Source organism: Diabrotica virgifera, chromosome 1 (assembly GCF_917563875.1).
Source record: "Diabrotica virgifera virgifera chromosome 1, PGI_DIABVI_V3a".
Taxonomy (NCBI): domain Eukaryota; kingdom Metazoa; phylum Arthropoda; class Insecta; order Coleoptera; family Chrysomelidae; genus Diabrotica; species Diabrotica virgifera.
In genome coordinates this window covers 172,434,076-172,448,835 of record NC_065443.1, presented here as the reverse complement: position 1 = coordinate 172,448,835, position 14,760 = coordinate 172,434,076, and the positions used below count along the sequence as shown (strand labels likewise).

Genomic DNA, 14,760 nt, shown 5'->3' with positions numbered 1-14,760 from the left:
AGTTTGGGGGGGTTAAAGGGAACAAAACCCCCATAAAATTTTTATGGGGTGCACAAATTTCACTATAATTTTTCTTTAAGATGTTACTGCAATAATATTGCTTCATGTCCATTTTCAATAAAAAATCTTTAATAGTTTTCGATATATTCGAAAAAATCAATTTTTATTTTGTATGTTCAAAGGGCTGTAACTTTTTTTGTGTGCATATTTGTACTAAGGTAAGTTAGGTTCATTCAAATTATTTTTGGTCTCAGAATATGTGATTTAATTTACGACCAATCTTTTCGGGACACCCTGTATAATAAATGGGATTAGCTGGCTTAAAAATTCATAATCTACGTTCTGTAGAAAATATCCAGTTTTTGGTTTCTTTTTAACTAGATCTTAATATCTAACCAAGCATTTTAAGACCTTTTTATTAATTTTTCGATGATATATTCGTGTTTTTAGTTTGTTCAAAATATTCTAGATGATTGTACACTATAATAGATAGCCAACTAAATAAACACAAAAATTTTATTTTTGTTACAGCCTGTATATAAGTTTACCTATATATACAGTGCATTACGCACCACCTTAAAAATAGGGCATTTTTGATGTCTCGAATTTCCTAAACCTGTTGTCCCATCTAAGTGATTTTTTTATAATAATATAGCCTGAGGCTATAGGTTACTGCCTTATGCTTGTCATGCATGGGGAGCTATACTATAATATATATCACATCGCTCTCTATAGTAATGAGTAATGAGTGAGCCTGCACATACGGAACCATTAGTTCCCTGTCTGCAGGCTCACTCATTACTATAGAGAGCGATATGATATAATATACATATATTACAGTATAGCTCCCAGTGCATGACAAGCTTAAGGATGTAACCTATAGCCTAGGCTATATTATAAAAAAATCACTCAGATGGGACAACAGGTTTAGAAAATTCGAGACATCAAAAATGCCCTATTTTTAAGGTGGTGCGTTAATTTCTTGGAGAAGTGTATTGTAATTTAATGTAAATAATGTAATATCCAATAATTGTAATTTAATATAAGATGTAATATAAGTTCCTTAAAAATTTATTTTTTATTTCCCACAATACATTCTCCACAGGTCTAAATATCGTCCAACGGACATTCGGTAGCACGACATTTGGACCAAAATAGGACGTTCCTTGGACGAAAACGGACCTCCCTAAAGTCCGTGAAGGACATCCTTGTGCTATTAGGGATGTATATAGTCTCTTTATTCTATTATATTCTACTCTATTTCAAACCTATTCTATATAAGTATCTACACATTACACCTATTATCATCATTCTCTTTGCCTTATCCCTATGCAGTGTCGGCTTCCCTAATTGCATTTCTCCACACAATTCTATCTTGAGTCATATCAATGTTAATCCCCTTTACCAACATGTCCTGCCTTATCGTCTTCTTTGGTCTTCCTCTCCTACTCCTTCCAGGAATCTGCACTTCAGCTATTCTTCGTATTGGGTGATTAACGTCTCGATGTTGAACATGACCAAACCATCTTAACCTATGCTCTCTCATTTTGGCATCAATTGGTGCCACACCTAGACTTCCCCTAATATACTTATTTCTAATTTTATCCTTCTTTGTCACTCCACTCATCCATCTAAGCATTCTCATTTCCACCACATGCATTCGTTGTTCCGCTTTCTTTCTCACTGCCCAACATTCAGTTCCGTGCATCATAGCCGGTCTTATGGCTGTTTTATAGAATTTTCCCTTCAGCTTCATTGGAATTTTTCTGTCACACAACACACCACTCGCTTCTTTCCACTTCATCCATCCAGCCCTAATTCTACTGCATGCATCTCCATCTATTTCTCCATTACTCTGTAATACCGATAGTAGGTACTTAAAACTATTGCTTTTCACAATCATTTCACCTATTATATTATATTCTACTTTATTCTATACTATATATCTATTCTAATCTATCTATATATTTCATTTAATCTGTTACATTCTACTCTATTCTGTTTTAAATCAAATACTTTATTAGTAAGTATCTACATATATATTACATCTATTCTATTATATTCTACTCTATTCTATTTCAAGTTTATTCTATACTATATATCTATTCTAATCTATCTCTCTATTTTATTAATCTGTTCTATTCTATTCTGTTTCAAATCAAACACTTTACTCAAACAAAGAAACTAACGACATTCAAAAGCTTCTAATAAAAAAATCATTGCATTGGTACTACTGAAAATATTGACATTTTTACAACATTTATTCCAAGTTCCTTCAATTTTTTTGAGGACAAGAAAATTTTGCTTTCAAGAAATTCACGAATTTATTGACGTCAAGTTAATAACGAACAAATATGGATGTCAAATTGTGCTTTGAGAACACGTCAAATTTGGCCTTGAATAACTTGGTCAATTTATTGTTCAATTTATTGTTGATGTAAAGTGCACTTAAGAAATCGTAGCAGGTAAACGATCGTTGGGCAATGAGAGAAGTTCCTTTTAAACATTTATGTGATTCATTTTCAAACATTTATGTGATTCCATATACATACCTATCTATTAAAATTATTTATTCCCAGATTTTTAATAAAGAATAAAAACAATTTAAACATAGCTACAGTATTTAGTGTTTTATTTAATTTGGAATAGTATTATTTTATTTCCAGTAAACAAACATTTGCTTAATTTTGTTCAGATCATTAAGCATTTATGCAGCACCCTATTCAAAATATGTTTTCGTTATCGTACATTTGAAATCTAACAAAATTTAGTGTACGGTTCTAGAAATAAAAGTAATTTTGAATTTATGCAAGGCAGGTCCACAACATCAATTTTTATTTTATGACAGCTGAGGGAAAAACTTATGAGTGAAAGAAAAAGACTTGCACATAGTGTTTATTAATCTTGAGAAGGTATATAGCAAAGTTACCAGAAACCTATTGGTACTAAGTAGGAAAGGAGTGCCGGCTGAATATGTGAGAGTGGTATAAGAGATGTATCAGACGGTAATAATTAGAGAGAGCGAATGCAGCTGAAACTGGAAAATTTTGTGTGAAAGCAGAGCTTCATTAGGGTTAGGTTAAGTTCCGTATTAAACCCATAGTTAGTAGTTATTAATAACTAGAACTAGCGAATAACTAAAAAAGATAATGTTAGAAATGAGTATATAAGAAAAAATTGGGTGTGGATCCTATTGGAAACAAAATAAGAAACAGGTTAAGGTGGCTAGATGCTAGATCTGATGACTTCTTTCTTTTATATAGGCAGTACTGCCTGTTTTTCTTCAACGATGCATTTCATTCTGTCCCTAAATTGTCATTCCAGTTTTTCCTTGTGTGTCCTATACTTATTCTGCCTAACAGTGACTTGTCCCTGGCTATTCTTACTATTCTTGAAACATCCTGCTTATATGTTGATTCCACTATTCTTTTCCGTTCTTTACCCAGGTATTTATATTTTCTACCCCACATATGCGTCTGATTTCCTCACTTCTTACCCTGTCCTGTAGTCCTTTGTCAGCAATCTTTCTTAAGATCTTCATTTCGTTGGTCTCCAGATGTTTTTGTGTTTTGCTTGTATCTGGTCTTGTTTCGGCCGTATAAGTCATAACTGGCCTAATAACTGACTTATATATTCCGGCCTTTGTTTGCACTCTTACGTGTTTGTTTTTCCAAATTGTGTCGTTTAGGCATCCGGCCCTTCTATTGGCTTTAATTATTTGTTCTTTTACCTCTTCTTTGATATTGTTGTCAGCTGATAGATTAATTCCCAGGTATTAGATGCTAGATGTGATAGGATAATTGTTATATATCCAGGCGAATTGAATTTGGTACAGTACAACCAGAGTTTCCAGAAACCTCAGATGCACAGAAAGAAATCGAAGGTGAATAAAGTCATTCTAGCCTCAGCCGCAGAGTTTCCTCATGCAGCGAGAATATGGTGGTGTTGGAGGTCAATAGACATTCAAAGAAATTTCTCAAAAGGAAACAAAAAAAGTCATGAACCTAAGACAAAGTTAATAGAAAATTTGAAAGTATAATTCTGTACTAAGTAAAAAGGTCTTGGGCCAAAAATATCTGTTTTGACAAGTTTTTTAATACGAAAAAAAAGTAATAGAAATCGATAGAAATTTTCATCTGTTTTGAAATTAACTGATTAAATTCAACTAAGCATTAAAAATCCATGACGTTTACATAGTTTAAAAAACTTAGTCAAAATCGATATTTTTAACTTAAAACCTATTTACTTATAAGTACAAAATTGATATATGGGTTATATTAAATTTTACAGAGAAAAATACAATTAATATTAAATAGATCAACTTAAAAACACTAGTTTTAATTATTACTTTGTTTCTCAGCGTAAGTCAAATTTCCTACTGTTTTGAACGAATTCCTCATTACTTTTCTTAGTGTAGTGTGAAGTATTACCACTACCATTCTCCGGCCGATATTTCTGTCCCCTGAACATCAAAGGAGCCGACAGGTGCTTTCGCTTCTTGTTGGATGGAGTATTCTTTGCTTATACTAATAGTAAGTACACGTAACTAGAACAAACTGCTCTAACAAACTACCTAAAACGGCAAAACCACGCTAGAGGCATATTTTTGCCTGCCTCTGAAAGGATACTTAATCCCGCTTCCAAAAATTATTCTCAGTCATGCTGCCGGCCGATCTCCGTCGCCTTCGTATGCTAATATGCTAGACGAGGTACCATCAGAGGCAGTGCCTCAATGGTACCTTGTAGAGTAGGTATATCGGTGTGTTATGAATAACGGGTCAGGGCCGTACTATTTTTTTTATCATAAAAATAAAGTTAATAAAAAAAGTTTTATAATAAAAATTAAATTATTTAGCAATTTTCAAAAAGTTAAATTGTATTTAAAGAATTATTGATGATGATATAACGAAAATAAAGTTATTTAGCAAATTTCAAACAGTTAAATTGTATTTAAAGAATTGATGATGAAATAACGAAATAACGTAAATAGTCAATTGGTATACTGGTGAGGCACTGCCTCACCTGCCTCATAGGACCAGCCGCCACTGCTCATCTCTTTGGCAAATGCAAAACTGCAAACTCTCGTAGAGGAATTATTTATACAGGATCCTTTGATCCACATACCAAGATAAATCTTAATTTGTCTCACACTCTCTTTTATACAGTGCTAGTCAAAAGTCCGTACCCCCCTCGTATTTTTTGAACGGTTTTACCTATAATAGTGAAATTTGGAGGGAGCAAATAAACGGACGTAAGCTTCTTAACTAGTAATGACAGACGACGTAATAGTGACAGATGACTTTACAGAGCCACTGTGACCGATAATTTTAAATGGCACCTTACGGCAAGTGATACCTCGTTTGAAAGGTATTCAAAATACCTATTTAGTCATACTAATTTTGTTTGAGTTTAAGCTAATTTTGATGAATAAATGAAAAAAATATAAAATTGGAGTTTCGCATTTAATTAATAAAAATTCAAAATTCCGCATATAATTACTTGTCAAAAAGGTTGACGTTGACGTAAAAACTACTAGAACATTGAAAAACGTCAACCTTTTTGACAAAAAAACCATAGGCGGATAGTTGAATTTTTATTAACTAAATGCGAACCTAAAATATTATATTCATTTAATTTATTCGCCAAAATTCAAATCAACTAAAACCCAAAAAAATTAGTATGACTGAATAGGTATTTTGAATAGCTTTCAAACGAGGTATCACTTGCCATAGGGTCCCATTTAAAATTATCGGTCACAGTGGCTCTGCAACGTCATCTGTCACTATTACGTCACCTGTCATGACTAGTTAAGAAGCTCACGTCCGTTTATTTCCTCCCTCTAAATTTCACTATAACCGTTCAAAAGATACGAGGGGGTACGGACTTTTGACTAGCACTGTATATCTCTTTGGAGCATCTGTGTTGTGTTCAGTTAACACGTCTCTCTTATTATTACCTCCTTATATTATGCCATAAATAAACGCGCATATCTCTCATAATCTCTCAAGCAATCTCTATATTGTCATCATTCTACAAGAATCTCTTACTCTCTTACTGTCTTTATATAGTACATACCTATAAATGTTAAAATAAATATCATACGTATCTTATATTGCATATATTCATAGTGCATGTATGTCATAATGTTATATTATATCTGTGATTATCCATTGACTGCAAAATTATACATATTTTCGCTCAATTTAGATCTGAATATTTCCTTGAAATAATATATCTGATCTCATAGCATTTCTAGCTATTAGCATATAATATTTAAAAATTACTAAGTATTTACCATCCGAATTTCTATTTTTAGAAAGTCCGGTATAACTGATCTCTAATTCTATGAAATATTCACGGTCATCTTCCGGTAAAATTACCTTATCTTTTGTATAGCTTTCGTATTTTCCATTTATTGGTAAATAGTGACGTATCCAAGGCAATAATTGGTTATTTTCTTACCTCTTTGCATTTGCGCGTAATCTAAGCGACTTTTGTGAAGCACGGTACTTTACACCTAATTTGCATAATTCTCTTTAACACTTTTCCAGGTAAAATTTTAATAATAAATAGATGTCCGAAATTTTACCAAGAATTCTTTAAACCAATATTGTCATTATTTTAATGGCATACGAATTGCTTCTCTCTGCTAATTTAAATTAGATCAACGCAGGCAACATTTAATTCTCATACAAAAAAGAAACTTAAAAATTTTATTACACTTATTCACTTGTATATGCTCTTAATCTTCTTTCTCCCTTTTTTAAGACTGTCTTCTGTCTTATGACTCATTTAATACTCTAACCATAATATATAAATGGAGTTCTCAATTGAAGAGATTGCAAAATATACTCGTAACATGCATGTTGCGAAAACAATTATCATAATTGCGAACATTAGTTCAATCTTGAATGCACGGAAACTCCCTAAATTTATACTCAAGGATTACATTGCTCAAATTAGAGATGCTTTTAAATGGTACTCAGAAAATTTGAAAAACTTGTGCGACGATGAAAATCTTGCCGAACAGGAAGAAAAAGAAGGTACATGGGAAATATATGTCGACGCCGTGTGTTACTTAGAAGAACAACTAGAAGCTTTCAATATAAATGAACAAGAGGAAGTTAAAAATACACTTGTTAAGAATGACTCAACCCTCGATTATTTTAAACAAACGAAAGAAATAACTATAAGTACTTCGTTTAGTTCTGCAATTGTTCAAGATCAGAAACAAGACTCTCAAAAGTCGACTTATGAAATAACTTCCAAAAATATTAGTGCCCAAGATGTAACCGGCAAGTCTCGCTTAAAGAATATGCTACCGGCAAAAGTAGTTACTCTTCAAACTATTCCAGAAGAAGAAGAAACTGTTATTACTGAAACTGCAATCTCTTCATCGCCGGCTCTTCTTAGCATTCCTCCGCCACAAGTAGTGCAAGGGTTCAATGCTTTGATTTTAAATAAAGTTCCTCCCATAGGCGTAACCAGGGGGGGGTTTTGGGGGTTGTAACCCCCCCCATTGGGATGTACTTTGAGCTCTATACGCTTAACACCATAGCCCTCAGAGACCTTCCAGTAGTTGTAACCCCCCCTTTCAGGTAGTTGTAACCCCCCCCCCTTAGGATCATCCTGGTTACGCCTATTCCTCCTACACAAACTGTGTTAATATCTGATCCAATTCTGAAAAATGTCAATTTGTCTCTACCTGTGGTTACTACAAATGTAACCCCAGTACCGCCTTCTTGCGATATACTAACAGCGAAATTGACAAATATACCATCCCCTACTCATATACAAATTAAAACTACATACTTCTCAACCTGAACTTTCAAATGCTCTAAATGTACCTCAGGTACCCCCTATTGTTGAAAATATAGCCACTCCAACTTCCTCAAATCTGAATAAAATAATTTCAACTACTTGTGAAACTGGTGGTATACATGCTGATATTTTGAAACATATTTCACCTCCAAAAATGACCATACCACCTTCACTAATACACGAAAATCAAATACTTCTCTCACAGCCTCGCACTGCCACAGTTACGATCACAGCCCCTTTAAGACAAAATGGTCTTACTCATACCATTTCTCAATCTAATTCATTGGACTCAGTCCAATCTGTCTTTTCTTCTGTTACTGTTGACCTACCAAATGTAGTAGGCCAGTCAACAAGAGACTCTGCAGTACCCAACAATATTCCTGTCATAGTGGCTCAGCCTGCCTTGCCGCTTCCTAGTACGGTTAACGTCAATGTAACGTTCTCCCCGCCGTTGTTTACTGCTCCTCGGGTTCAAACTTTTATTAATAAAATCATGCACCCAGTGGCGTCTCATATTCTCAAAAAATCTACTAATATTGACGATGTTTTGTCATGGGTCAATAATTTAGATGGGTTGCACATGCCCTATTCTCAACAATGCTCTCGTCTGAATATTCATCGTTTGCAACTCCATACAAAACATTTATATGTTCGTGTCCTTTCAAAAGGATGTAGCATGGCCTTCACTTCACAAATCAATCTTAAATTAGATAATGATTTCACTAATGTCCTAGATATTAAATGGCCACCTGAACACGACTATTTCTCTTTTAAGCATCCTGCTTATGAAGAGGCGTCTCCCTTAACAAAAAGGAAAATATTGGCATATGTTTCACATATGTATGATCCCTTAGGATCACTGCCACCCATTATATCAAACTCTTAAGTTTTCTTACGTCTCTGGTCATTGCCCTTAGATTGGGACAGTAAAATTCTGGATGATCCAATTAGCTATGTTTGGAAGTCCTTCTTAAATACATTTCAATCAATTACTAAAGTGACACTTTCCTGTTTTAACCTATGGCATTGAATCAAGACAAGACACAACTAAACCAAAAGCATGCTACGAACAGCCGAAATGAAGACACTAAGAGCAATAGCAGGGAAGACAAGAAGAGATGGAATACGAAACAACATCAGCAGGGAACAATGTGGCGTGCAAGATGTAGTCAGATGGGCAGACAAAGACGAAGAGAATGGTTCAGTCATGTAAAAAGAATGGAGGAGCACAGACTACCAAGAATTGCTCTAGAAGGAAAACCAGCAGGCAAGCGTGCACCGGGGAGACCACCAAAAAGATGGAGAGATAGCTGGCAGTCTACCTGTCAAGAAATACTTCAACGTCGGAATTAACAGATCGACAGATCTACAACAAGTATAAGAAGAAGACTAAAGTTACACTGAGTTATTTATCTGATGCTTATTATATATATGCTATTTGGATATACCTGCACGTCATGTATATTAGGTCCATAAAGAGAGTAGCCAGGTTACTATTTGGCCAATAGTGGCGCTTTCTGACAAATGCTCATCTTATTTAGATTTCAGTTTTCTCAATTTATCTCTTAGTTATATTATTTTTATAATAAAGTCTCTCTTAGTTTCTCTAGATTTTAGTTGCTCTAAATTTTAAGCATCTCTTAGTTCTATTCTGTTTACAATAATGTATCTCTTAGTTTCTTTAGCCTCTCTAGAATTTAAGCATTTCGTAACTAACTAGTTTACACAGCAATGTGTTTAATTTCTATTGCTGTATTTTTATTCCTAGATTATTAAGTTCTAATTCTTAAGTTTCTATTAATTAAAGTCTAAGGATAATCGTTGATGCCCTGATCATAGTATATAGAGGTTCCACAGTAAAATCACTCCTCTGTCGGCGCTTTGATCTCGAGAAGTAATACCGGCAGTACGCAATTGGTAATTCACCAGTGGTGGATGCGGGTTTTCCCTGTTAAAATCCGTACGTTTCTATGCGACTAGCAATGCGAGAGTGGGGCAAAAGCGACTAAGAACATTGCGCGGTCGCCATGCGCGACTACAGATTTTACTTCCAATTTTTCGGAGAGTGGTTCTACTGTCCCTCTTTATACTGTGCCCTGACTCAGTGGCGTAACTCCTTTCTCACCCCCCGAGTATGTTCAATTTTCACATGTAAAAAATATTATTATATCTTTTACTGTGTTAAATCTGTAATACAACCCTTAATTTTAAATAAATCTCAAGCCAAACCTGTCCTGCCAGTACTACTTAATTCATCCCCACTTAATTCCATCCCTTCCAATAGACAATATTTGGACATTTTGCGAAATTGAGAGAAAAATAATGACCTCTTCCACTACGATCCGTTGAATGATCAACTCGAGTACCGCTCTTGTCTTGAGGGTACATCTCATCAATCTCTTCTATAGCGCCCACCTGAGGGTCAACAACGAGCTCTTTCTATTACGATCCGTCCAAGGATCAACTCGAGTACCACTCATCACATGAATACTTCTCCTACGACCACTACGTCGCGTTAACCGGTACGAACAATATCAATTCGTGCACGAACAGTTAATTCGCGAGTGACGGCATATATCAGTTCGCGACAGTCAAAACACGAGACACGTGGAACAGTCAATTCGTGTGTGACCGGCATTAGTGCTCGAGATAAAAAGCGCGACAAGGCTTCACAGTTTGGTAAAACTTTTTATATACATATGAGTATTAAAACAGATGAAATAGAGCTTACGAACAATTCACACATCCACCATTTCGGGCTGGGAAAAATGTTTTGAATAGAATCAAAGATCTAAAAATGGTGGATGTGTGAATTGTTCGTAAGGGGATTTTTCCACATTCTCTATTTCATCTGCTTGATTTCGTACGAGTGGTCGTTAAACCATTAACTTTGGATCTTTTGATCACTGAGTGTGTTTCAAAGATCTTTTGTTTTTTAAACATATGAGTATTGTCTGTTGATAAACCCTTTCCCATTTGAACCTAACCTAAACCTAAAAATATCCTTATTAAGTACAGTCCACATACCCTCTGAGATTATAATATTTATAATTTCACATATCTACAAGCTTTATCGTACAGTCATAACAATCAATAAAAATGTTACTTTCCCATGGCAAACTTTCCCATGGCAAACTTTCCCATTTTCAAATCAAAATATTCCCAAAACGGTACACAGTGTCGAGTTTTACCAAGAATGAACTTTTGGATGTAAAATTGTACCTATGATGTTTAAGTTCACTTAGAATTTTGATGAATAATTCTACCCTTAAAAATTTATGTTGATAAATAGACCGATCAAATAAAATTACAATACATGTAAATCAAAATTTAATTCCATACAGGTCGGAATACTTTTTTTATAAAAGTTTAGGTTAAAACAAAAGATATTTTCAAGAAAGTATATGATTCATATGAGGGGATCATTGTTTAAATAATTAAAAATTGGTAATTTTTGCACAAAATTTACTTTTTTAACTGCTACGGTACTTCATGTTTTTATTAAGGTTTTTCAATTTTTTTTCTGCAAAGCTGAAGTAACAATCATTTATATAAGACTTACTAAATTGAATTTGACCCTTAATTTATTTAAATAATTGTAAATCAAATTTGAAAAACAAATTTCAAAAAAAAATATTTGCAATATAAATAAGCACTATAAAACATTTTGTTTGCAGAAAAAGTTGCGCTATGGAACCAGTATAAATTGAGAAAAAATTGGTTGATAAACATTGAGTAGTTTATGAAATATTTAATTTGTTTATAAAAAATTATCATTTTATTCAATTGCAAAAACGCGGTTGTTCCCGATAGAATATATAAGTTTTTAAGGTCACATTTTTTTTGCTTTTATGTATACTTTCGATAAATGTATTTAATTGACAAATTAAAATTTCAATGAAACGCCTCTCGAAAATGGCGTTTGAAAATTGGTGTAATTTGTTTAAAACTTGTTTTTTAATAACATCGCCTGGATTAAAAATTTTGAAATTATTTTTCGATATTCGTGTTTCTGGTAGTTTTTGACACATTCACAAAAGAAAGAAAATTTTTCTAGAGCCATTTTTTGCCGAGTTAGCTTTTCCAAGTTTAAAAATTCATGGTTTATTTATCAATATTAACATTTAAAAGTGCGTCAGTACATCTATTTACCGTACTACTTAACAATGCCATTTATACACATAATTAAAATTGTAGACTATTTTGAAAAATGATGATTTTCGTAGCACCTTAAATGAAAACTTTTTGCCTGAAAATTGGCGGAGGAGTAGTTTGCAATATGTCCAGGCTGACACCTCAGTGGATACAGGAAGTAGCAATAAGGGATGAAAGGGGAAAGTTAGTGTAGTCTTTAAAGGTTTTCACCTCCTATTTTGTTATTAAAGGTTTTCACCTCCTATTTTGTTAAACCTCCATCGCTTTTCATGAAAATTGGTGACTAATTAGAACACACCTTAGGAAATAAAAATGATTTGGTGCCAACTTGCACTTTTACCCTGGGGGTGGATACCACCCCTTCTCTTAAAATCTATATTTAAAATTTTATCAGTCAAATTTTTCGATTAAACTTTGCAATTCACGAATCTGCACCTTGTACTTTAAAAGATTCATAACTTTTACTAGAATAAGACTAAAAGCTTAAAGCAGAAACCATTGTCTTCAAAACTGTGAGCGATATATAGTGTACAAACTTTAGAAAAAAATGTTAAAACGGACCAGAGTTGTAACGAGCTAAACGTAAAAAAACGTGATTTATTTTTTTTTATTTTTAGGGTACAATTGCAATTTTGACAATATTTCCCCACATAAAATTTAAAATAAATTTCATTTTCGTTTTTGTCACGGTCAAAAACATAATCTAAGACCAAAATTAGCCATTCACCACCCATGGTCAGTACATCGAAAAATAAGCGTTATATTGGGGATTTCTAATGTTGAAATTAAAAGTTGCACTATTTTTTTTTTTTTTTTTCTATAAAACATGTTGATCTAAAACTTACTAGAAAACTTCTTTGTACTCTCTACTTTAACATAAACGTGATTAAGAAGCTAAATTTTAAACTTCGTCACACAACTTTTGCGATTATGAAAAATTCATAACCTTTATCAGGGTAAGAGTAAAAGCTTGAAACAGGTACCGTTATCTTCAGAAATGTTAGAGCTAAATACTGTAAAAATTTCAGAAAAAAATATTAAAATGGAACAGAGTTGTAGCGAGGTAAACGCAAAAAAAACGTGATTTAATTTTTTTTATTTTTAGGTTAAAATTGCGATTTTGTCAATTTTCCCCCACATAAAATTCAAAATAAACTTCATTTTCGTTTTCAGCACCAGAAATTATCCATTCACCCCTCCGTGGTCAGTATCTCAAAAACTAAGCGCTTTTTTTAGGGTGTCCTGCTCGTGTAGTAATATCACGCCTAAGATTAGGACACACGGCTGCAACGCACGAACATGTATTGAAAAGAGAAGAGGAAGCAGTGTGTTTTGTTTGTGACTGTGAAGCACATCTTGATTGACTATCCAACATATGCAGTCGAAAGAGTACATCATCATCTTCTAAAAACATTAAAACAACTATTAGGAGAACCTAAGTACACAGTTAATTTGGTAGAATTTCTAAAATCTATAAGCTTTTTTAATAAACTTTAATATAATACCTACATCAATAATATTATTAAAATGTATACTGTATAAAGTAATTAATATTTTGTATCTGTTTATTATGTTATGTTTTGATTTATCACTTTTTGTAATTTTTTTTACACCTACTTTGTTATGCTAATAAATAACCCTAGTGGTTGAAGCAAAAATAAATAAAAAAATATATATACTACATTCAATTACCTATAACTGACTTTGTGTATATACTAAAAGGTTTTTATAGTAACGTGTGTGTTTTATTTTTTATTAGCTTCAATTTTAGTCATGAGAACTTTTCTGAAAAAAACTTACTGTTTTTGAGTTATTTACGAAAATCCATGTTAAAATATGCATTTTTATCACGAAAAATCAAACTCTTTGATCTTTAATAACTCAAAAACTTTTGACTTATTTAAATAACCTTATATAAAAAATTTTACTTAAAATTGGACCCTCTATCGATTTCTGGGGGTATCTTTAATAAAATAATTTCCACCCGCGAAAACGGGAGACAACCCCCCTCATGGTAAAAGCGCAAATTGGCACCATGTCACCTTTGTTTCTTGAGTTATCTTCTAACTACTAACCTATTTTCATAAAAATCGATGGAGGTTCAACGAAATCGGAGGTGAAAACCTTTAGTGACTGCACTAATTATCGAAAAAATGAATTTATTCCAAAATTTTAAACCTCTATATTTATGAAAAAGTCATGAAATTAAACAGAAGTTCAAAATTACTGAAATTTACTTAAAATAGAAGTGTCTATCGTTCGCTCAATTCAATTTAAGATTAAATAAACTATAGCCTCACTGAACTAGATCTCAGAAAATGTTAGAAAATACATAATAATATTTTCAATGTACTTTTTCAGGTCTAACCGTGGTGCGACTGTGAGCATGATGCAGATTACCGAAGATACACCCCCAGACATGTTAGCAGGAGCAATGGACCTTATTATACACCTTCCTACTGGAAGAAATGTTAAAATGTCTGTTGAAAGAAGGTAATAGTTTATTTTTATATTGTGATTTATTTAGAACCACTTTAAATATCTAACCCTTAGCTCTGTTTGTTTGCTATAACGCAGTTTTGAACTGCTGAGAACTAAAAATGTCATAGTGTGACTCAATTTTTTACTGTTAAATGTTGTATGTTTTCATTTTCTACGCTTTTACCAAGTGTGTTCATGGCTTCAGAATGACATCTTTTTACGGTTCACATATTTTTGTATACCTAATCTCCTAAAGCAGCAAACAAGGCAAACAGTATAAAAAGGGAAACAGAAACGAAAGTA

At 33.1% G+C, this 14,760-nt stretch overlaps 1 protein-coding gene across 1 annotated transcript in view; it reads left to right on the top strand.

The window, feature by feature from the left end:
• Positions 1 to 14,760, top strand: part of LOC114340291 (uncharacterized) — a 903,606-nt gene that overhangs the window by 453,584 nt on the left and 435,262 nt on the right. Inside the window, exon 2 of the mRNA XM_050641761.1 lies at positions 14,338 to 14,469. Within this exon, the coding sequence (XP_050497718.1) occupies positions 14,363 to 14,469 (107 nt within the window). The 5' untranslated portion in view covers positions 14,338 to 14,362. The remainder of the gene's footprint in view (positions 1 to 14,337; positions 14,470 to 14,760) is intronic.